The sequence below is a fragment of the Anas platyrhynchos genome, chromosome 1, assembly GCF_047663525.1.
Source record: "Anas platyrhynchos isolate ZD024472 breed Pekin duck chromosome 1, IASCAAS_PekinDuck_T2T, whole genome shotgun sequence".
NCBI classification, from domain to species: domain Eukaryota; kingdom Metazoa; phylum Chordata; class Aves; order Anseriformes; family Anatidae; genus Anas; species Anas platyrhynchos.
In genome coordinates this window covers 119,494,636-119,519,059 of record NC_092587.1, presented here as the reverse complement: position 1 = coordinate 119,519,059, position 24,424 = coordinate 119,494,636, and the positions used below count along the sequence as shown (strand labels likewise).

The window sequence follows — 24,424 nt, the reverse complement described above, 5'->3', positions numbered from 1 at the left end:
GTATGTTACACGGACACTCTTCAGAAGTGTCTGTTATATAAGAAAGTGGGAGTAAAACAAGTATGAAACCGGGTATCAATAATAATTGCTTTTTACCTTCAATTTTTTTCCATTTAAATTATTATTACTTCCCCTCTTAATTAGTTGTTAGCATTTACTTTGAATAATGAACTGATAACCAGATCCTTTTTGTTACAATGTAATACATTGGTTTTGACATCAGCTCTTCCAAGTTTGCCTGATGTGTTCCTCAGCATGACTTTTTCAACCTGCAGAGGTATTACAAATGTGACTAGACCATATGTTTGAGCAAAGTCTTCAGTTTTCTAATATACTTGAGTCCCTTTTCTGCATGTTTTCATAAATTTTATGAATCTGTAGTACTTTAGGTATGTACTTTCTCAGAAATTGAAATGAGATCACCAGTTCATAAACCATCAGCCACATGTTTGTGTCATATTTAGCACCTTGTCAAGACTAATGAGGGCAACACATTAAAAGAAAAAAAGAAAAAGAAAGGAAAAACAACCTTCTGGATATAGGTTTCTACCCAAAGAGTGTCTTTGTGAGGTGATATTTGAAAAGTAATCTTGACCAAAGAGCTATAAAAGCAATTCTGGGGTATAAACTTGGCCACGGATGGCATACTTTGGAGTGACAGCAGGAGAAGATGTCATATTTGATCTCCACAGAAAATTAAGAGCATATGACATTCCTACCATATTTAAGATCTACCTAGTATATTGACTTTCTGGCAAGAGGGTACTCTGACATCTGAGAACATGCCTAAACCCCAACTTCTTTTTTAAGTTTGAAGAAATTGTGATACTAAGGTGGAAGTCTGTTATTTAAATTCCCTAATTCCCTATAAATTTGTTACTTAGATTCTATTACAGTATGCTGATGAAACCCACCTTGGTTCTTCCTTCAGTACTAACGCTGTACATGAATTGTAAAAGTACGTATTTCACTTTTCCTTTTTTTTTTTTTTTTTTCTGTTTGTGATGGAGAAAACTAAATAATGTATTGGCTACTTCTACTTTATTTCTGTAATAGTATATATATTTGCCTCTCTGGCTGTGATCTTTCTGTTACTATTAGAAGTCTTTGTTTTGGGCAAAATTCAGGTAGGCTTTCATTTTTCCTCCATCAAAATACAAACAAGCCTTGAAAAGCATTAGTAATGGTTTTAGGTGGTTGTCTCTACGTGCAGATCTCAGAACTGATTATTCGTATGTAGATCAAAACAAAAATGGTTACATGATTTCACCAATACAGCCTCTAAATGAAAATCATTTTGTTTTTAGTATGATAATGAAATTGTAAATGCTTTTTTTTTTTTTTTTTTTTTTTTTTAACCAGAATTGCAGAGAAGGTAGAGGGAACAAGTGTATTGTTTTTCAGTTGTTGACTATAAGAGTCAGTGAGTCAAATTATTTTTTTTTCCTGTCAAACTGAAAATCATGAACAGAAGCTGATTTTCTCTCCAAAATAGCATTTCTCTGAAAATAAATAAGATTAAAAAACAAGTATATCTGCATGTCAAAATTTACTGGTAAACTACTTATATTTTAAGAATATTTGTCATTTTAACCAGGACTGTGTGTATTGTAGCAGTGAATGCATCTTGCTAGGAAATCCTAGAAAACACTAAATAATTGCTTTCAAAATGTAAATCTTATTCAGGGGATCCCTTGATACACGCATCCTGTTCAACTTTGCTTTTGATTTTTGGATGGGACAAAATGTGATTTCACTTTGCCATAGAGACACTGATCAATATGATAGTTGAAGTTGTCATTTTGTTTTTAAAAAGAAAAAATCTTTTTTCAGCTTCTTAGCTTTTGCTAGTTATTTACTTATTTTGAGGCAGTCAACATACATCATATCATATGAAGCATTTCATAGTAGAGCGTACTTCTGGATGTATCTGTCTGTGGTTCCGGTTGCTCTGAGAGAGCTGAAAGCATTCGGAATTCTCTGAGCTGAAGACTGATAAATATGAAACTTTTCCTCTTATGTCAAATTCCTCACAAATGCAGTATTCCAATACAATAGCATGATGAATGCTTAAACATCTTGGTTTGTAGGTAGTAACAACAAATGATTAGACCTGAGGTAATACTGTGCATTTTAATTTTAAAATCATAGTACTGGTTTAAAAGTGAAAGTCCTGGTGTTGTAATCAGTGTGTTGCCATGAGCAGGGAGATGAGGATTTGGAGGGTTAGAAGGAGAAGCCCACTGGGGAAGGCTGGAGCACCGTGTCCACCCAAGACCTACAGTGGGCTGCAGGTGACTGCAGCTCCTTTTTGCGTCCACCCTGGTACATTCGTCAATGGCTTTTGGCACCACATCAACCCTTTTGACAATGTCTCTTTAGGGTTACCTGAGCCTCTGTAACTCTTCCAATCGTTGCATTTAGCAGGGAGCTTCACTCCCACAGAGAGGTGCCATAATCTCACAGATGGCCTGTTGGCTCCTCACCGGCTTTGGCATGTTGGCTCCTCACCAAATGTCTGAACCTTCGGCACCCCCTCCTACTTTGCAGGGTTGCTGTTGTATCAGGCATGTCATCAGGAAGATAAACCTAATGTGTCTCATGGCAGTCTAAACCCAACTCACGTTCATTGTTAGAGGGTGAACTGCCCAGCACTCAGTGACTTCTGTTCTGTGGTGACACGAAAATCTGACATCCAAGGACTGAAATAAGTTTGCTAACACTTGACTGCCTCAGGGCATTTTCTCTGTGGTAACTTTTCTGACATCACTTGCTTAAAACCTAGACAGTCAGAAGACCTGAGGCCATGCTAGCATGGTCTGTATTCCCACTGAAAATTGAGATTAAGTGTACTTTTGCCATTCTGCTCCCCAGGTTTTCATCTTCCCTGAGCCTGCCCCAGGACACCTCATATAGGGAGGATTTGACACAAATAAATGCAGAGTACTGGAGCTTTCTCAGCATTGTCCCCCCACCCCAGATCCCACTTAACCTGGCCTTGATTAAGAACAGTTAACTGCAGCAGGTCTTGCACCTCTGAAGAGAGTAACACCTGAAATTGTATACAGTCTTGATTGAAATCTCATTATCTTTGGAACAATGCTAACTTTTAAAGGAACCCTAAAACTGTTAAATTTGTTGTTCTGAACCGGTTTTCATAATGCATAATGAGGCCTCTAGTTTTTGCTTTGTGTTCTGTTCTCTTTACAGTTCTAATAACAATTTATGTTGTTTCAATTAATGGAACATCATGCAATAGAAATCATAATTTTTCTTCAGGCATCAAAATATTACCAACAAAAAAAGTGAAATACCAGAATTTATTTTAAAAAGAAGAAAGATTGCAAAAAGTATTTGTGACAAAAGGAATTAGGATGATGTGTAGGACAAAACTGTCATTTTAAAAGGGTTTGGAAGAGGATTTTGTATGTCTTTGTATTAGAGGAGGGGTGAAAGTGTATCTGGAATTCTGTCTGTGGTAACATGAAATGTCCAAATACATGTTGGTGCATTGAAATCTTAGACACTTTTCTGTGAAGTTTTGAAGATGGTTTGTACATACAAGTAATTCTTCTAGGAATGGTCATATATAATTAGCAAATCTAAGGTATATTTCAGTACAGGTTTGTGACAGAGAAGTAAACCTTTTTCTTTTTTCTTTCTAAGATGTTTTTCTTCAGGCTTTGAGACAGTAGTGCAGTTCAGCCTTTCTGGCTGCTTGTTGTAAGAGAAAATCAGTATTAATTGGAAGCACTGAGTTGTCAGTGGAACTAATAGAGGTAGATGCTCTCCAAATTATCCAGCAGGACTTTCAAACCTTGCCTGAATAACTGAGTGGAAGTAAATGTTCCTGCAGAGGATATTGCTGCCTTTGTGCTGCTACTGTTTCATCTCTCGCAAATGGAGAGAGGGCAAAATTAGACATGCTGAAAGTAGCAACATAATTATTTTGCTGGGAAAAAAAAAAAAAAAAAGAAAGAAAAAAGAAAGGAAAAGAAAGGGAGAGGAGAGGAGAAAGGAAAGGAAAGGAAAAAAGAAAAGAAAAGAAAAGAAAAGAAAAGAAAAGAAAAGAAAAGAAAAGAAAAGAAAAGAAAAGAAAAGAAAAGAAAAGAAAAGAAAAGAAAAGAAAAGAAAAGAAAAGAAAAGAAAAGAAAAGAAAAAGATTGACAGGGTGAGTGTGCTGACAGAATGTGCAGGTGTAATGGAATCAGACATTCACTGAAGTACTAGGGTCAGGACCAGAATATTTGTTGGGAGTAGACTACTTTCTGAAATCTGAAAAACTGTGTTAGTTTGTAATGGGCCTAATGGTTTTTACTTTTCAGAAAATTATGTGTATGTGTATATACAAGTACATGCATATTTATGCCATTTCCCTTCTATTCACACAAACATCAAATACGATTTTCAAAGTCTGATATCTAATCCCATACATCTCAGCAGAGGTGGCTGATTTTGTGGCATGCAGAACACTTGCAACACCCACTTTAAAATATGTGTTTTGTTTACCTTGCTGCATTTGTTTACCTGAAGGTCATTAAGTATACGATCTGATAGTAAAATATAATTACATCATACAATAAAAGTGTTTCCTATTTGTGGTGAGTAGGAATTTTTCTCCCTTGGTGTAATCTCAAGCTAAAATGAAATTTCTTTCTGATTAGGATTTCCCTTGTAAGAACAAACAAACAGTTAAAAAAAATAACATTTTCCATTAAAGTTACTATTGCCAGAATAGTTCATACTTGTCTAATCTAATGGCAAAGACTGCATCAAATCCTGGGTGAAACTAACTCTGTAAATATAGATAGCTTTGTGTGTTTAAAGATTAATTATTCTATCTATTTATTTTTATTTTCATTAAATGTAAATGAAAGTAGTCATTCAGTTTTATTTCAGTCTTTCAGAAATGCACTAAGAAATCTATAAACTCCCCCCAACTACATGGAAATACTACTATGTAATAAAATGTATTTAATTATTATTGAATACGAATTAATTGATATAGGTGTCATTAAAAAAAAAAGTTTGATCATTTCATTATGAAAAGGGAAAAATGTCAGGTCTTGTGCTTGTCTTGTGACTGTGTTTGAAAAGCAAGTTCTGTGGAAGAAGATCTGCATAATTAAAGCTTAAGTATGTTCACATGATTTTGTTGTTGTTCTTAAAACTACTACTCCATAGCTATGGTAGCTCACTGTTAATGATATTAAGAAGCCCACACCAAGCTCACACTGCCTTTAAGACAGCTATATCCTGGAATGTTCCATTTAATCTGTTTCAATCACCTGAATGTAACCTAAATTGAAAGTTTTTTGTGCCTGATCATAAAGATTATTTATTTATTTATTTATGAAGACAAGGCTAAATTTGCTAAAGAAAGCTTTTTTATCTTCTTTTAGGTGAAAGTTTTCAAATGTGAATTTTGTTCCTTTCTTACATTTTTGACACATTGAATTTAAAACCATAACAGTGATAGCTGCAACTTACACAAATTATCTTCTGTGGGGCAAAATTATCCTTTTAGCTTCCACCCATCAACATTTGCCTGTCTGTTTGAGGACTATCTCTTACCCTTTGTTATCTTGAAAATTGTGTTGGGAACCTAGAATTGCCTTAATGATATTCATAAGCTTATCTTCCCAATAGAGAAAGACCTTTTTATCTTTCTTTTTAATCAAGTCATTAGCATGAAACTCAGAGATGTAATCATACCAGACTGGAATTGGGGTCATGCCATAGGCTAGCTGAATAGGAGGCTTCATGGCATGATGATGTATAGCCATTTCACAACAATGCTTTTAACTCAATAAGTCTACCCTTTAATTACATTTTAAATCTAATTTGAGAACTTTTTATCATTATGTAAATTGCTCAGTAAGCACTCCCATTCTAAGACCCAATAAAAGTTCTGTTTATGGTCTGGGAAAGTGAACAGTTTAAAAGCTCGATGGAGAGATTAAGAGCTTTTTTCCCACTACATTCCTTATCTTGGCTGTGTTAGTTCAGGTGGCTTATGTAGTAGCAAAAAATTATGTTTATCGCTGTTGGATTCTCACTGTTAGATTGTTCAGGAACTATATAGTCCCCAAATTCTTACCCAGATTAGTTGTATTTTGATCTACAGCTCCAAAAGAAAGAAAGGAAGAAAGAAAGGAAGGAAGGAAGAAAAGGATAACTGGGTCTGAGAAGAACTACTACATTTAAAAGCAGTTACTCCAGTTGGACCAGTAGTGTCTTGTAAAGCAGAAGAAATATTTCAGAATTATGTTCCAGTATTAATCTAAAAGACAGTGTTTCCAACCTAGAAGAAGTGACTTTTTCTTTTTCTTCTCCCTGTTCAAATACACTTTCAAGGTAATGACTAGCTCACAAGGAAAGACGGTCATAAAGAATGGTGCAAACTGACTTACTCTTGCAGGGAACACAGGAAATAGATCAAGTGCATCTTGCACTGAGTTCTACCTCTTGTGTTTAAAAATGCATTGGATTTCCTGTTCTGTAGCCATTAATTCAACATCACTAGAACTACATAACCCTCAAAATTGTTCCTTTTTCTAGCAGACAAAAGAATAATCCCTGATCCTGATAGAGGTGCAATATGCATGGGTCTTTGCATCTCCAAAAGATCCTGGAGTCTGTAAGGGTGTTGAAAAAAAAAATATGTCAAACTCTCTGAACCCTCATAACAAGTTTAGTGTTTCAGGCAAAAGTGAAGATTTCCAGCAGCTTAGACATTTAGCTAAATAAAAGCAAGTATGATGTATAAGCTGGTATCTCATCACTAACGTACATAAACTGTGTTGCACGGGCTTGCAAAATAGACATTCCCTCTAGTTCCTATGCTTTATGTATATTTATGTAAGCTTATGTAAATATGCCACTATTTTATGCTATTTTAAAATTATTATATTTTTTCCCAGAAGTTATTCTGGGAAAATATAAAATATTCAACAGTATGAAGAAGTTGATTAATTTGGCTAACTACACAGCTGGAGTAGAATTATATAGGTCTAGGATTTTGTTTCAGTAATTTTTGGGTAGTTTTTCTAACTATTTGGATATTAGTATTGTAGAACCTTAGTACCATGCAGTATAGTGTTTTTGAGGAATGTATAGCCACTCAGGTCTGAATTGCTGATGTTTTGAGTACACGTATGTAACTATGCAGACTGACTTTGGTTTTTTAATTATTGATAGTAAAGACAAATTTTCTTCTTCTATACCGATTTCCTTTAATCAAATGGTACTGTCTTTAATTTTCTGAGACTTCTTAATTAATCCCATTTATTTTATTAGTAACTTTATGGTAACTAGAAAATGTAAAATGCCTTATTAGAAATGAAAAGAACAATTCCAAGGACAGAGCTGAGTTTGTACAGGAGGATTTAAGTGCTTTAATTTCTTTAAATTATTACATAATTAATTTTGTTTCTACCTTTTGTAAAAGATAAATGTTTTGTCAGCTGCACTACATTAATTTCCATGTCATAGTCTGACTCATGTGTAGTCCAACTAATGTAACTAATTATTTTTTTTCTGGGACTTAATTTTACTTCCAGCCTACAAATTCCTCTCTGATTTATTGCCAAAATAATGTCAGATTTGCCATGTGTCATGTCCTCCATATGTCATTCCCATGTATTGCATATGGGATATGAAGGATTTTTACACTAGCTTGTTAATTATTTCTGATAAAATAACCCATCTTTTTGAATTCTTAAAGGATTATATCTGCTATGTGGTATTATCATAGGGATTATCATTCTTAGTCCTGTGTTACTGAGTATTTGATGACTTTCAAATGACTTTGATGAGTTTCAAGTTTTGTTCAATAATGAGGAATAATATAGAAATTAAGGTGGCCATTGTGCCATTTACGAAGTATTCTAACCTTTGATATAAAATTGTATTCTGTATGGACTGAACAGGATTACTGAGAAGCATAAATACTATATAGACTTAGTCTATATAGTATAATAAAGTGAATGCACATTTTTAAATGTGTAGAAACCTATAATAGCTATTCAACCAGGTTTTGATGAACAAGTCTTACAATACACTTTATCATCTAACTATCATTTGTCTTAATAAAGGAGAATTTCACTCTGGAATTCTTAGGCAAATCTGTCATTGCAAGGGATGCAATTCTTTATAAGTAGTTCACTCTTTGTCACCTTTAAAAAAATAAAAAGTGTGAAGTTTGAAAATTAACTTAGGCTCATAATCATTACTCATCGGTAGTTACCATAGCCAATGTTTTGGTTTTGTTGTTATTTGTATTTTATTTTTCTACCTTCTTCAAGAGAATGTGTTTCTACATAACACCAGTAATAACCACTACAACAAAAAAGCAGTGTACAGAGACAACTTAAGTCCAACAGTAACTCAGAAGAATTATACCAGGATTGATTTTCATCCTTTGCAGTTCCTATGTGTCCTTGAACATAATGGAAAAGATGAAATGCAATAAATAGTCTATATTTAGTCTATATTCGATGCTTCTTAGTATGATGTGTAATGACTTTTGCAAATAGCAATTTATAAGATGAAGTACATCCTCCTGTTTTATTCTTGTCAAGAAAAAGAATCTACTTCATATTGATCTTTCACTTCTATTTTTGAACCATGGAAATTATTTATTTCAGAAAACAAATAAAACATTTATAGATCTTTCTCTTACATGCACTCTGCTTCTCTTGGGACAAGAAGGAGTCACAAAGAAAGGATCTGAAATACACCAATCAAAATGGAGTGAATACCTCTTAATTGTTTCTTTATGTAACCTGTATAGATGGAGTGAACTATTTTTAGGATTATTAGAAGATGTGTAGTTTACACAGAGAATTTGGACTAAGATCCTGAATACTAGCTTCTGATAAGAGTACTTCAGTTTTCATGTTACCCATTTAACTAACTGTCCGGTTTGACTGTAGTACTCTGTAACATTCTTAAATAAAAAGGATAGGCTTGATTTTATTACCAGAAATATCATCTATGTGTGGGGAGAAAAGCACAATGTCAAGACTATAAGAGAGTTTTTCTAAAGGCAAAAAAAAGTGTGTAAGTGCATTTATTTTTACTTTTCTGTTATAAAGTACTTTGAGTGTGATAAAGTACCAATAGGGCCCTGATTTGACAGGTTCCTACTGTGAATAGTTATTTGATGTACATATTTCATGTTGTTCTTGCTGAGGAAGAGAAAGCTAATTTCATCACCACCCTACAAACTAAGAATTTTTTGCAACAGGTAAAAATATGATAATTCTTTCATACAGCAATAGATTTATTTATTTTGAAATTTGGAAGGACCTCAGAAGTATATAGACATTAAAAGTGATTTTATTTTATTTATTTACTTTTTTAATGTGAACTTTCTCCTTTCTTATATTATTTTGGCTATTTACCTCAGTTTTATGGTACGTAACCTCAGGACTGATTTAAAATCTCCAAATACATACACGAAGAGAATGAAATTTATTAATAAAGTACTCTTCAGTCAAGCAAACATAAATAAAATATAGCTGCTGGAAACTGAAGCTATCAACATTCAGACTTGAAATGAAGTACAGATTTTCAAGTGATGGTATTCATACCTTTAATATCATACGCATTTATGTACCTTAATAATAGCATTTTTAAAAATCAGAGTAGGTTGCTTCTCTGAAACATATGTTTAAATTCAAAAAGGAACAATTCTGGAAAATTCTGTTTGCTTTTATAATCTAAGACTCTGGCATAGAACTTTTATATATTTGTTGAGGATAGGATTGTGTATGTGTTTATATATATTTATATGTTTATCGACTATGCAATTCTCCACTGTCTTTCTCTAAAGTCCCTAGCATTTTTAAATACCTCCTGACTGACAAAAATATGTTTTTCTGCCTATTTAGAAGAACCATATGAATTCTTTGTCTTTTCTGTTGAGTCTTGCTTTCCCCCAGTTTATAGCTATGTTAAAAGCATTCTCTCTCTCTTCTGTCTGAAAGATAGAATGAATTATTCTATTTTAAAATAGGTAGCTGAATTACATTGGCTCCTAAAGGATTATTAATTCTTACTCTCTCAAAATTCCTAGCCTGTGTGTCAGGTCAGGTGATGAAATTCCAATTCTTAGATTAGAACTGCAGTAGCCACAACTAGTGCCTGTGCTAAGAAAATGGCTTCATTTCTGTGAGTATCACATCAATCAATAAATACTATATTTATAATACAATTACATTCTGCTGAATTACTTCTGGTGTATTCCAAAGTCATTCCTATTTTACTGCTAGAGTGAACATAGATAAGTATTTGGATAAGTACTCCTACACTGTAACATGGGCATTCATAGCCTTCCTTGAAATTGCTCCAAATACAGTGCTAGTCGTTGCTGTGCATGAAATAGGTATCCAGCAAAGTACAACAAATGACACTTGGAATAGCAGTAGCTGAACAAGGACAACCTACTTATGATTCAGCGTTGCTAACACTGCACTTTAAAAATCCAACCAAACCATTTCAATTAGGAACACACCAAGTAGGCAAGCTGTGTGCTTCCTTCCTTCAAAGTCGTTTTTCTAAAGCAACCTACAACAAGTTTCCATTGGGGACCATCTGTGATGTTCAGTTAGCTTTGGGTCTTGCCCACAAATGCCATCAGCAATTTCCCCTTTTGTGTTTCATCCCCAGTACTCCCATTTCAGGCAGCAAGAAACGACAACCAGAACTCTTAGTGCCCAAGCATCCCATGAGAAAATGAAGAGCTTTATTCACTTGGTGCACTTAGTTTTAAAGCAGAAATGATTTTGTGCAAATGTGGCTAACTACGTGTGCGCTTGTGTATGTGTGTGTTTAAATTTATTATTATTTTCTCTTAGTTTAAAGAGCTTGTTTCAGCTGCTGCTCTCTGAGGGTGAATCTGTGACCTCGCGGGGCTGCAGCATGCAGCGTCTTGGAGCAGGGCAGCCCGTGCACAAAGGCTCCATTCAGCGCGTGGGCAGGCAGGAATGCTGGTACCAGGCAGCTCTCGAAGGAATGTTCTCTTGGCAGAAGCAGCCTTGCTAAAAATGAGGGGGGAAAATGAATTTAAAATGGAGAGCTGGCCTGCAGTTACAAAGTGATAAGAAGAGCTGGCTGTTCAACATAAGCTGCTGGTTGCATATTCTGGGTCCTTGCTATTCTCAGGCCCTCCTACAGCCATGGCCCTGACCAGTGTTTTGGTACAGCACAAAGTGGCTGTTTATTGCTATTGACTGTTGAGGCCTGTGATCTGAAATGTGTTCTGTCAACAGAATGTAAGGGAACTTGGCATTTTAAAGCTCTGCTGCTGCAGACGCGCAGATTTCTTGGAATTGCCATGCAGCAGGAGCGGTGCTGCAGTCCCCAGCTCAAGCTGAAAATGTTGCATAGGAAGACCTATCACGTGAAGGTCAGATTTACCTGAAATCCCAGGGGGGTTGTTTATTGTTTGTTTGTTTTCCTTGTCAGCACAGTAAATATATCTTGTCCTTAATTTGTTGCTGCTCTAAAGCTAGACTTCAGCTTTCTAAATTTGTTCACTAGTTTCCATATGGAAATACAATCCTTATTCAATGGATTCATGCAAAAACAAAAGGTGATTGTGTGTATAGTACACAATATTGCCATGAAGGGAGTAACTGAAATCTGTGCTAACCCTGTGTTGGACTGTGGATTTTTCCGCTCTTTTGAGAAGTGAAAGTTTCTATAATTATGTAAGAAATCACACGTGTTATTTTCTATTAATTCCATAGGATCTACAGGCAGAAATCGATACTCATACTGACATCTTCCACAACCTGGATGAAAATGGGCAGAAAATACTAAGATCTCTAGAAGGCTCTGAGGATGCCGTCCTGTTGCAGAGACGTCTGGATAACATGAACTTCAGATGGAGTGAGCTTAGGAAGAAATCTCTAAACATTAGGTAGGACATGAATGTAAGCGAAAGCCTACATCTGGTGTGTAAGACACTCCATCTGTCTTCTACCAGTAGAAGAGTGTGAGCTTGTTTCTGATAGCATTATTTCCACCCATTTTTAAGTGAATTGTGCTGTTTTGAATGCTGGCTTAACTTTGTAAGAATTATCAGAGGGTTTTTTCTGGTGTGAAAATGATAGTAGGGGATTAGGATTTGAGACATATGATGAGGTTTTGTAATTACAAAAGGAAAGATTAACATGTTTAAACAGAAAGTGTACCCCCTCTAAATGTAGAGTTCTTAGAGTTGGTTATGACTTATCATTGAGTCATGAAAGAAAATGATTAGACAACCTATATTTATGATAAGCTTTATTTCTGAGGCTCCCATTTTCAGTGCAGAACTAAGAATAGTCTTGCAAATGAGAAGACATTATTTACGATTTTGGCTTTTATCGGGGAAGTGGACAGAATTATCAAATAAAATCCAGGGGTAAAAGGAAATCAATAGGTAGTATTGTAAAAGGAAAAACTTCTCCCTGCAAGAAAAAATATAATAAATGGTAATGTTACAAATGATGAAGTAGACATACAGGCTTCAGTGGGCTGAAGATTTCAAAAGAAACTATCAAGAAAACTTTTCTTCAGAAATACGTCTTGCACAATAGACAGCCCGGCTCCATTGCATTCAGTCTCGGGCATTTTTTTCATTTGCTCACTTGCTGTGTGTTGGTGGTAGTTCAGAGGCAAAAGAGGCAGAAAAAGGCAAAAAGGAAAAAGTGTTTTTCAAAGTAATGTATGAAATATTAGCTTTTTTCAGCTCAGGCCCTGAGGGAGGTCAGTCTGTGTAATGACAAAAGCCATCTTTATAACATCAATCATTAAAAATAAATGAAGGATGTGAGTTTGAAAATATATTAGTAGCTAAAGAAGGAGAGACACGTTCCTCCTTTTGTTTCTGAGGAGCAAAGGAAGGATATAATATTTCAAGGTCTCTCTGAGGTTTATTTATTCAGATAAATGTTACCCATTAATTTGACAAAATACAGCGGTGTTTGAGAAAAGAAAAACAGGAAGTTGGCCAAATATTAGTAATTAAATATTAAATCTGTCCTTCAGTATTTGTGGTTCAATATATTGCTGCCATTGATCATCAGACGTAGTAACCCTAGTTATATCACAGTGACTTACTGCATTAAACATTCAAAGAAACAGAACTCTTTTCTAAAACACTTGCTTTCATTAAAAGGCTCAACATACTGACTAGGGTAAGAATCAATTTGCAGCTCCTAAGACATTCAAGTTAAATGATGCTGGCCACCAGATTGAATGAACAGGCTATACTCAATCTTGTGCTTGGTGCTATTTCTTTTCATCACACAGTATGGAATAGATTTCATCATGACTAGTAATGTTTACTCAAAAGAGGTGTAAGAGCAGAAATCTGAAATGTTCCCCAGACATCAGTCACATGACTTTCCTTATTTAGTGAACGTTTTAGACTGCCAAAACAGGAAAAAAAAAACATCCTTACCCTTGGCTTGGGTAGGCATTCTTTTCTCAGTCTGGTGCATTTCAGATAGGTAAAGTGTATGGTAGATGTCAAGAGAAGCCAAGTTCATTTACATTATTACCTTGCTTTCATTATGGCAAGTCAGCACAGTCTATCCTAATGCTTTCCTTGATTTGAAGAACTTGATTTAAAAATTTATTTCCTATTATCTGTTTTGTCTGCATGTGCATGAATACATTTATAAATATGAGTGCATGTGTACTAGCATGCACTAATGTGTACTAGCATGCACGTGTACAAATGCATATTCACAAAACTGACAGAAGGTCAGAACAAGATAGATTTGGGAGGACCATTCACCGTACACAGGTCAAAGCACAGCAGCAGTAATTGAACTTCTTCAAACCACTCTGTATTTTCTCCCTGCAAAGCCAGACCTGAGGAAGCAGGGAAAAAGTGAAGACCCTCATGTTCACCTCCAGTTGCTGCCCTTGTCTGGAGGAGGTGGAAGCTTACATTTGCTGAGATCAGCTTGGGAGACAGGAGATGACTTGAGTCAGAAACTTTGTCCCTTGACTGTGTCCCCTCCAAAAGCCCTGTGATGCTTGCTCTTGCAACTCTCTTGCAACTCCCCTGTAACTCTGCATAGAATGGCCCTGCTTCTCTCCCACCTTGCTGCTTTCAGAGGCATCTTGGGACTTCCCTGGCTCTGGGCACCTCCAGGTCTGGCCTCCCCCAGCATACCTGCTATGAGGCAGTTCTACCCCTTACCTTCAGGAATTCCTCATTTCCATATCCAAACTAAGTAATAAAGACTGCAAAGCATTCAGTCCAGTTTTGTCACGTTTTGTTATAGCCCATTCTATATGATGTGTAGGAGTAGATTTTTCACAGTCAGAAAATGTGGTTTTATTTGCAACCACTGAAAATTAAGAGAAATGTTATATGAACAAAGTTGAAAGTTAAACAAACGAGATGAGACAAAGAAAATCTATTTTTATTTCATAGTGTATTTTATTATTTTACTGCTATATAATAGTGCTATTCATTTGAAATTCTAAGAGGATTTCTTAAATTGTCTGGAAATGAATGGGGAATTTCTTTCTGGTCAGCAACTGAACAATAGCAGCATATTCATAAACCTAGAAAGACAGGCGTTTTTATTGTGATTATCTATGATATAAACAAAACTGAAGATTTGATCAATCCAAAGATTCATCATGTATTTTCTCTCTACGGAAAGTAGTTGCTGAAAATTGCTATTAAAAATGCCACATTTACACATGTGCAGAGGAAATATTTAGAAGGTCACCTTCTGAGAGCTTGCTTGTACAAAGTAGTAGTATCTTAAATTTGCCAGTAGTTTGATTAGTTTCATTTACACCTCTCTTCATGTGGCACAGATGTTTGTGCAGCATAAGATGTTCCTTTAACAATTTCCTTGTTACTTTTCTGGGAAGTGGAAGTATTTGTTCTTTTATCTTAAAGGTGAGCAGCCACATGAATCTTGTGTGAGGTTGAATGGTTTGTGTAATGGTTTGGAGAAATACTTGCTCTTCTCTGAGTTGAAAAGTACTCTCTACATTTTGGTACAGAGTATCGAACAATTGGTAGAGAGTACTGTATCTCTAGTCTACTAGCAATCCTAAGTGATGACTAAATTACTAGTCCTAGTATTACTAGTACATACTAGTCCTGTATAATATTTGTGAACATTTAGTGAGACCGATAATTCAACACAACTATCAATGTGTTGATATTTCAGGCCAAGACTGCGGAACCAAATTTAAATCGGTGTTTGCCAGACTGATTCAAAGCTACTTTAAAAGTCATTGAATTAATGAAACGCTAGGATATTTATCAGAAAATAAATTGGTGCAATTTGTTTTTTTTTTTTATTTTCACTTAGCCTGAATGTATCTGATACTTAATGCATGCTTTCAGATCCCATTTGGAAGCCAGTACAGACCAGTGGAAGCGTTTACATCTCTCCCTTCAGGAACTTCTGGCATGGCTGCAATTGAAGGAGGATGAATTAAAACAGCAAGCACCCATTGGTGGAGATCTTCCCACTGTGCAGAAACAGAATGATGTTCACAGGGTATGACTTTTTTTCAAATTATTGTTTTGTTGCTTTTTGTTTTGCAGTTTAGGGTTAGGTGAAACGGTGTGTGTTGGAAAAAGATACCTTTTAAGATCTATTCTAGAGATAATGAAAACTGAACTTTGACATGAAAATACTAGCTACAATTTTCAAACAGAGCTTAAAAAATCAGTGTGTTGGAGAAGGGAGTATTTATGATCTGTCTATGATAGCTCTATGAAAATGATGTTGCTTTTCAGAAAAGCTAACCAGCTTTAAAAGCATACCAGTTGCTTAGCTTTTCTGAAAAGAAGCACAGCATTTTCATAGAGCTATCATAGACAGATAGTTTTAATGACTAGAGCAAATATTAACTTAGTGTTATTTGGAGATTAAATAAGTAGTTCTGATTTATTTATTTTTTTCAGAATCAGTCATTTAAATCTCATGAGTTCTTTTCAAAACCCCATTTTGCTGTTGTTTTTGTGGGAATATTTATGAAAACAGTAGCTAATATCTGTCATAATGCACAACTGTGTGCATCATGAAACTGTTGTGGTTACTGACTGCTACTCTCCCTGCTTCATACTAATTTCATCAGGGAATTCTTATGGAAAGGCAGTAGCAGAGCATCACATGGAGACTGATCCATACTAAGCTTTGTGGTAAAAAGAAACATAAATGCAACTCTTGTATGGGATTTTTTTTTTAATAACTGTTCATACAAAGTTTAAATTTATTTATTTATTTATTTATTTATTTAATGAAAGGTATGCTTTAATTATGCTAATTAAGCATATCAATCTGAATCAAGCTTACACCTGTCTCAGTCTAACCTAATGTCTGTTTTCAAGTAAAAAACATATAGTTTGCTATGCTATTCCCAGACAGCTTGATACTATGCGAAAAGCATATTACAGACCTAGTGATCATCATCACAAAATGTTGTGCTGCATATATGTAAGACTCTTTCACAATACCATTTGTGAAACTTGTCACAAAAGAACTGTTACTGAGTTCCTAAATCTCTGTTTTTATTGCTGCATGGAGAAATCTAAAAATGGTTCTATAAAATGAAACTGGATCTGGAATACCTTTGTTTTCCTCATTCATCAGATAGCTGTACTATAGATATATCTCTAAATGATTGTTCTACCTCATCCCAAAGGGTACAGTTGAGAGCAAACACTGAGAAGATCACATTTAGAAAGAGAATGTGACATATCTTTATGCCTTAAGTTATTGGGAGAGCTGAGTTTGTGAAAAGTCCCAAAATCTTATATAAAACTAGGCTTGGCTTTTGTCATAGGCAAATAGGCTTTTGCCCAAAGTAGCAGACTGGTGGGGAGTAGTGGCAACATGGTCCATTTTCTAGGTCTGTCTTCCAGAGAGTTGATCTGTAGGATAGAATCATAGAATCCCTCAGGTTGGAAAAGACCTCTAATCAAGTCCAACTGTTAACCTAGTGCTTTCAAGTCGACCACTAAACTATGTCCCTAAGCACCACATCTACATGTCTTTTGAATACCTTCAGGGATGGTGACTCAACAGCTTTCCTGGACAGCCTGTTCCATTTCCTCACAATCCTTTCAGTGAAGAATTTTTTCTTAATATCCAACATAAACCTCTCCTGGTGGAACTTGAGGCAATTGCCTCTTACCCTATCACTTGGTGCTTGGAAGAAAAGACCAACTCTCACCCTGCTACAATCTTAAGGTAGTTGTAGACAGTGATAAGGTCTCCCCTGAGCCTCCTTTTCTCTAGGGTAAAAAAACAAACAAATAAACAAAACAAAACAAAACAAAAAACAAAAACAAAAACAAAACACGTTATTTGAGGTACAACCTCACCAGAGCCAAGTACAGAGGACAGTCTCTTCCCTAGTCCTGTTGGCCATGCTATTTCTGATACAAGCCAGGAGGAGGCTGTTGGCCTTCTTGGCCACCCGAGCACATCGCTTACCTATATACATCCAGCTATCAACCAATACCCCCAGATCCCTTTCTGCCAGGCAGCTTTCCAAAGACTCTTCCCCCAGCCTGTAACACTGCATGGGGTTGTCACGCCCCAAGTGCACAACCTGCCATTTTGCATTGTTGAACCTCATACAGTTGGCCTCAGTCCACCAGTCCAGTTTATCCATCTCCCTCTGCAGAGCCCTCCTACCCTCAAACATATCAACGCTCACATCTAACTTAGTGTTGTCTGCAAACTTACTGGTGGTGTACTCAACTCCTTGCTCCTGATCATTGATTAAGATGCTAAAGAGAAGGGATGTGTATTTTTCATACAACAAACTTTTCTTGGAACTTCAAACATTATCATGGAAACAATGAGACTAAAACATCTGTGACTTTAAGGAGCATCACCCTTCTTTTAATTTTCCCTCTCTGAAAGTTAAGATGCATGAAAGGCCTGAAGTCTGTTCTAGTCAGCTGGCTGTAGCAGCTTCCATAAAGTAGTTTTAAAATTGTAAAGACTATCCAGGTCACTGGGATGCAATAAACAAAATAGATGTCGTTTTTACTCTGCATTAACTCAATCCCTTTATCCAAAGATCATGTTTGAGCTAAAGCGAGACTTTAAGAAGAACTTTTGTAGAATTGTCACGACAAAACTTTTGTCATCTGATTCATATTTGAGTATTTGAAAACATTACCTTTCCTTCTAGAGCAAAGAAATAAATTTTTCAGCTAGAGAAGTTACTTCTCATAAAAATTTAATGTTATATGTATTCAGAAGGTTCTCAGAATTCATCATAAAGGTGGCAAGACTTCAGTGATGGACTAAGTGACTGTCACTCGCAAATCAGCCAAAGTGCTTAAAACTTTCAGGGACAAGAAGCGTTACATAAAAGTAAAGTACTATAAATAGGTGCAAAGTGACTTTTCAAAATAGGTCTTCTCAATTCTCCTTTTTGATTATCTTCTCTCCCACATGCAGATACATACGGACACAAATCTTTGGTCATCATGTCTCAGTCATTTCTTCATATCAAAGCAAGAACATTTTAGTTCCTTTTAGAAATAACATTTCTTTCCTTTTCCCATGCTGTAGCACTTTTGTAGTTTAATGTGAGGCCTTTCTAGCTGTAGGTGCTCTGATACCCTGTGGGAAAAAAAAGAACAAAATATAATCCTTGAAATTAGGTCACCCTGTCTACTCTTCAAAGATCTCTTACAGGGAAGGAGGGAAAAACAATCACTGCAGAACTCTTCTGACTTCAGATTGTCTTTGACAAAATCTGTGTTTGCAGCTTGGGGTTTTTCTACTTTTTTATTATTTTATTTTTTGTTTTATTTTCCTAAATTTTATGGTCTTTCTGTTACTCTAAAAGTTTTCCTTTAAAGAAGCAGACATACAAAGAGTCTTTCTGAGTGAACAGCTTAGTCCATTTCTGAACATCAGAAAAATGCTTTTAAGAAGGTTTACACCTCAAATGTAAAAGTCTCCAGCATAAAACTGGAGCACAGTTCTGGTGAAAAGCTGTTTTTTCAACAGTTTTGGGCTGCTGATTAAAACAAACAAAAACCCCACAACAATAAAAAACCCAACCCTCCAAAAGAAAATCCAAACTCTTAGCTCTCAGTGTGAAAGGGAGTAGTTAAATTTTGAACCTGATTACATGAGTCTGTTGATTGCTCATGTTGTTTTCCTCAATGTAAACAAAGTAAGTATCTACCTTCTTCAATCCAAACTTCCAGCTTTGGTCTTCCTATGTCTATACAATGTCTTTCTTTCTGTGAAGAATTGTTTTTGCCAGTTAAAACTAGAAGACAACCCAGGTAACTTCTTCATTGGAAAGAAGAAAAAAGCCTCAGCAGGGAAACATGTATTAGAAGCTGCTATGTTTTTGTTTGTTTGTTTGTTTTGTTTTTTGTTCCTTAAGGAATGTAACTTTAAATAAATAAATAAATAAATAACTTTTATTTAACCTCTCTATCTTTTAGAAGACCATCTGGAATACCTCAGATATTCACAGCAGAGATAAAAAGAAGTTTGTTCTTATCATTTGAATGCTCCCGGTTGCCAAGATTGGCTTTAAAAATTTTAAGAGTAGGATTCAGATGAAAATTTCAAGTGCTTGAATCTATGCCAGATGAGAGCTTGAACTCTACTGAGAAAAAAAAAAAAAAAGATATACAGGCAGTCAGATTCATTGTTCCATAATAAATGTAGGTACTTTTTAGAGAAGGCACTTTGGAATTTATCCTCAATACACCCACATAAGTGCTATTTGTTTGAACTAATATATATGTGGATCATTGTTGATTTTTGGCATCTGAAGAAAAATGTGTCTATGCCAAAGTCCTAGAATGTGCAGGTTTGGTTGTGTTCTTTATTTTCTTTTTTAAAATCAGTGATCTGAAATACTACTGTTCATCAAATTATCATTTATTTATCCTGCAGTTTTCTTTGCTTTTGCATGAGTCATGATTGTGTTTTAAAGAAATTGTATTAATAACTGTGTACATGTTACTATTAATCTCAGTTTCCTGGACTGTAATTTAGACGTTGCACAGGTAGTCTGTTTTTTGGTAATTCTTTTAAGAGTTGCCACATCTTCTGTGTGGAGATTGTATTAGCAGCATAAATAGCATTTATGAATAGAGTAGTTAATTATTAACAATTCCCTGGAAACCCTTTCCATGGAACGTATAGTGAATGTGCCTGAGGAATATAATTCCTGCTTCGATACATGAACCTGTTCTTGTGGCACAGTTGATGTCTGCGTTTTAAATTTGAAGTCCAAACACATTTTTAAAAAGCATTCTGATTGGGAAACCTCTTGAATTCATTTAACTGTACTCTTTCTCCTTAAAATTCATTAAAAGCAAAAGCATCTGCTTTTCTAATCATAGAGATTAATGCTAGTTTTAATACAACTTTGTCTTCCCATTCTATTTTCATCTTTCAAATTAAACAATCTGTGTTTCTCCAACCAAAGAGATTTCTGGACATCTATGAGGATGGTAGTGGAGGTCTGAGATAAGCTGATCAATATATGCATTATTAAAGTGGTGGACAGAATGCCATTACTGCTGTAGTGCTGATGACAAATAGAGATGTTTAAATAAAGTAGTTTACTTGTTTTTTTGGCAGGTCATACATTATGCATGTTCGATTTCCTCTATAGTCACCACAAAGTGTGGAAGAGGGTCAGGAATTCAATGAAATTAGCCTGATATAATTAGCTGTAAATTAGACATTCATTTAGGCTAATTCTGTTATCAATGATGGTCTGCTTATTACAGAGATGTATTTGTCAGAGATTTAGATAGATTATTTTTTTTTTCCAAAAGAAGAAAAAATGTCATTTATTGCTAATTATGATTTTTAGTGGTAGTGTGTATGTCTTTTACAACAAACATTTAATCAGAAAAGCTGGCTTCATACAGTAAGAATGTTTTGTGGAATGGGAGAGTATGAAGTGAAAATTCATCATTTTTAATGCTGTTCTGTGCTATTGCTTCAGTCTCATCTTTTTGTTCATTCTATCCTTTTTTTAATTTCTTATCCTGAAATACATTTTAACTCACTTGGTAGAAGTCTGCAGATCAAAACTAGGGAAGGCAATGAGAATAATAAGTAGATCTTAGCATCACACTATGTGCTGTTCTAAAACTGGATTTATGGATTATAATCCCATTCCCTAGCTCCAACATCCAGATTGGAAAAGATGGAAAACATTTAACACATTGGCTCACTGTTTTCCTTTAGTAAAAGAGACTCTGTTGTACAAAAATTTGCGGAGTCAGAAAGTTGCCATTAGTATTTTTCTATCATTTTGGGAAGATGGATATGAATGTACCTGATCACAGACTTTATGGGATGCAGTATGCATATCTGATTATGTTGTCTTTATTCTGTTGCACATGAGATGATGGAGGAATGTGGCTATAACCTTCTTAACCTTCTTTTGGAAATGTCACCATGTGTATTTGGTTGATATGGTGGTCTTTATGCAATAGCAGTACAGGCTGAAAGAAGATATTTTGTCCTTCTCGTCATTTGTACATGTAAATAGCTAGGGCTGACCTGACTGCAGCAGCAGCACTCCATACATCAGTACTTCTCATACCCAAATATGTAGCTCAAAGGCATTTCTGACTTTTAAATATCCTATGAGTTGTTGCAGTTCTGTGTTCCGTTACTAGAATATCTACATCTCCTTTCTGCTCTCTGGGGCAGAAACAGACCTTTTTGCATGTGCCTTCTGTTTGATTGGTTTTGGACATAAACATTTCTGAAAAAATAATACATAAAGTATATTGTATTTTTTAGCTGGCATAAAACTGTAATTTTGAAGAAAAAAAAAGAAAAAAAGAAAACAAGAACGATATGACTATGGACATCACTTTCAACATTACCTAATGAGAGCAAAGCACACAGTGCACAGGGGAACATTTTAAGCTATGCTACCTACTGGCTTGCTTGAGCTGCAGACCTGCCACACTCTAGTGTGACAGAAGGCTTTATTTAATGTGAGAAGAGCACAAAGGCCAGTGAAAACAATAAATAGTCTTTCAGTGTTTGGAGGCTTGGAAAGGGCTTATTATACTTTCTTTTTCCACTGCATTTTGTGTAAGAGTCAAGTATGTATTACAGAAAATTCTAAATCTAAAAAATATCTTAAGAAGCTAAGCAGTCTTAACCCTGGAGCAACCTCAATGAGTTTACATGCAGAGTAATGTCCAATGGTAACTTTCTTGTTAGTATACAGTACTCTTCTTTATTTGTGAAAATCCAAGTGTTGATTCTTATGGGTCAACATCATTGTTTAAAATATTTAGTACAGCTATTCAGCAAACAATAGGCTCCTTTGTGATATGCAGATAGTCTGTGAAAGGTTCCCACTTCCATTGATGTCCATGATACAAAATTGACATTTCTGACTGCATTGTTTCCTTCAGGAAAGCACACTTTGCTAAGTGATTTTCATGATTCACAGTTACAAAACCTGATCACTTTATAAAAATTTTATTTAGTATTTATAGTAGAATAATGTAGTCATATGCTTAAGTTTATGTTCCTGAAATGTATTAAGAATATTTTACCTTTGACTGCTCACGTTATAAAGTGCAGGTGTGATTCTCATTATTAGTTCTGTTAGGTATTTCAATATAATTCAAAATGTAATGAACTTTTTAATATTGAACTTTTAATTTCCATTAGTGTTCATAGTAACCCAAATTTTATTTAATATTTAATTTAATTGAGTTTATTGTGTGATTTTTTTTTTTTTTTAATGGAAGAAGCCTATATAGTTCCAGTGTTATAAAAAGAATTTTATAATCCCTGGAGTAAAATATAATTTTTCCTTTTGTGGCATATGGCTCTCCTTTTTGCAGTGTTATGTTGTGTGATACAATACACTATCTGTGTGTTTTACCTCTCTGCCAGTCAAAAACAGTATGTATTCTATATTGTTTTATAAAGAGAAAAAAAAATGAAATAAAATATTTAGGTAATGCAACATCCTATATGGCATGGAAAAGACCGCGTACAACATGCAACCCACAGTCCAGCTGTCATATGTATTTTAGTGCAACAAACATTCTGGATTCAGACTAATAGAATCATAATTTCTCTTACAGGGGAAAAAAAAAGAAAAAAAATAAAGAATTTATAAATATTTTTTTTTTTAAAAAGTGTGTACTGAAATAGTTCGATATCACTACTGGTGTGAGATAGTAAAAAACTGTCTTCACCTGCCAACACACATTTTAAATAATACCAAGATGTGTATCTTCAGCATGCGGAGACTTCAAATACCAACTTTGACAATCTTACTGATGGTCATTTTAAAATCAGGGAATAGAAGAGAGAGGGGAGGAGGAGCTGTTGTTAGAGAAGGGGAAATGCAAGTAGGAAGGAGGAAGAAAAAGACAATAAAGGAGGCAGGTGCTGGAAAGCATGTTAAGAAAGGAAAAGATGAAAAAGGGAGAGAGCTGATCTGAACAATAAGCTGAATTAGCCACATTTAAACATAAAAATATGGTAATTGGTTAAAGGAATACTGATTAAAGGAATTAGGAATTAACTACTTCATAAAGACTACTTTCTGTTCTTTAATTTACACTTGTGCATGCCTACATCTAAATTAGACTGTATTTCTGAAATTTCACCATGGCCTTGATTATACTTTTCAGAAATCTCCTCAGTTCATGTAATTTTGGAAGAGTAGTTCTACAGTGCTACTAGAAGACAGATTTGCAATACTTGTTTTTTGCTACTAATTAGATGTTAGCATGGCAATATCTATAGTGGTGTTTTGTTTTTGTGTTTTTTTCTCCTTATGATATAACAGTTGTTATCAGCTGTAGCAAAGCGTTAGATGTAGGGTACTTTGGATTTTCCCTCACATTCTTGGAAATCTTGCTTTTGGGAAGCATTAGGCTAAGCTTGTGCTCTCTGATACAGAGCCAGACAAGGCTTTGTTCCTTGCAGTTAAATTTTGGTATTGACTCATGTTAACTGGCAAAAGGGGTTCATCTCACAGTGAACAACTTGATCAGCAACTTTGGGTACTGTGTAACATGCTGCCAATACATTTTGAATACAATTTGATTTCAGGCTAAGCAAAAGCCAAAAATTATTGTCTTTACATCATTTTTGGCAGCTTCTTGTACACATGGAAGCTGGTTTGGGAAGTTTTGTTTTTAAACTGACAAAAGCAAGGGGTAGCACTCAGTATTTCGTTATATATCCATTTACAATATTATTGTTTCATCTCACAGACTTTCAAGAGGGAGCTGAAAACAAAAGAACCTGTTATCATGAGTGCGCTCGAGACTGTGAGAATCTTCCTGGCAGAGCAACCTGTGGAGGGATTGGAGAAGCTCTATCCAGAACCAAGAGGTAATTGAGGAAAGAGCTGTAATAGCACACTGCTGGAAAGAGCA

At 35.2% G+C, this 24,424-nt stretch overlaps 1 protein-coding gene across 19 annotated transcripts in view; it reads left to right on the top strand.

Annotated features, from left to right (window-relative positions):
• Window positions 1-24,424, top strand: part of DMD (dystrophin) — a 1,236,775-nt gene that overhangs the window by 1,023,931 nt on the left and 188,420 nt on the right. For 18 of the 19 annotated variants that reach the window (XM_072027522.1, XM_072027514.1, XM_038175527.2 and 15 more), the window contains 3 exons: window positions 11,757-11,929; window positions 15,380-15,536; window positions 24,260-24,380. In XM_072027522.1, the coding sequence (XP_071883623.1) occupies window positions 11,757-11,929; window positions 15,380-15,536; window positions 24,260-24,380 (451 nt within the window). Of the gene's footprint in view, window positions 1-11,283; window positions 11,414-11,756; window positions 11,930-15,379; window positions 15,537-24,259; window positions 24,381-24,424 lie in introns of those variants that run through there. The other variant, XM_072027556.1, reaches the window with a different exon arrangement.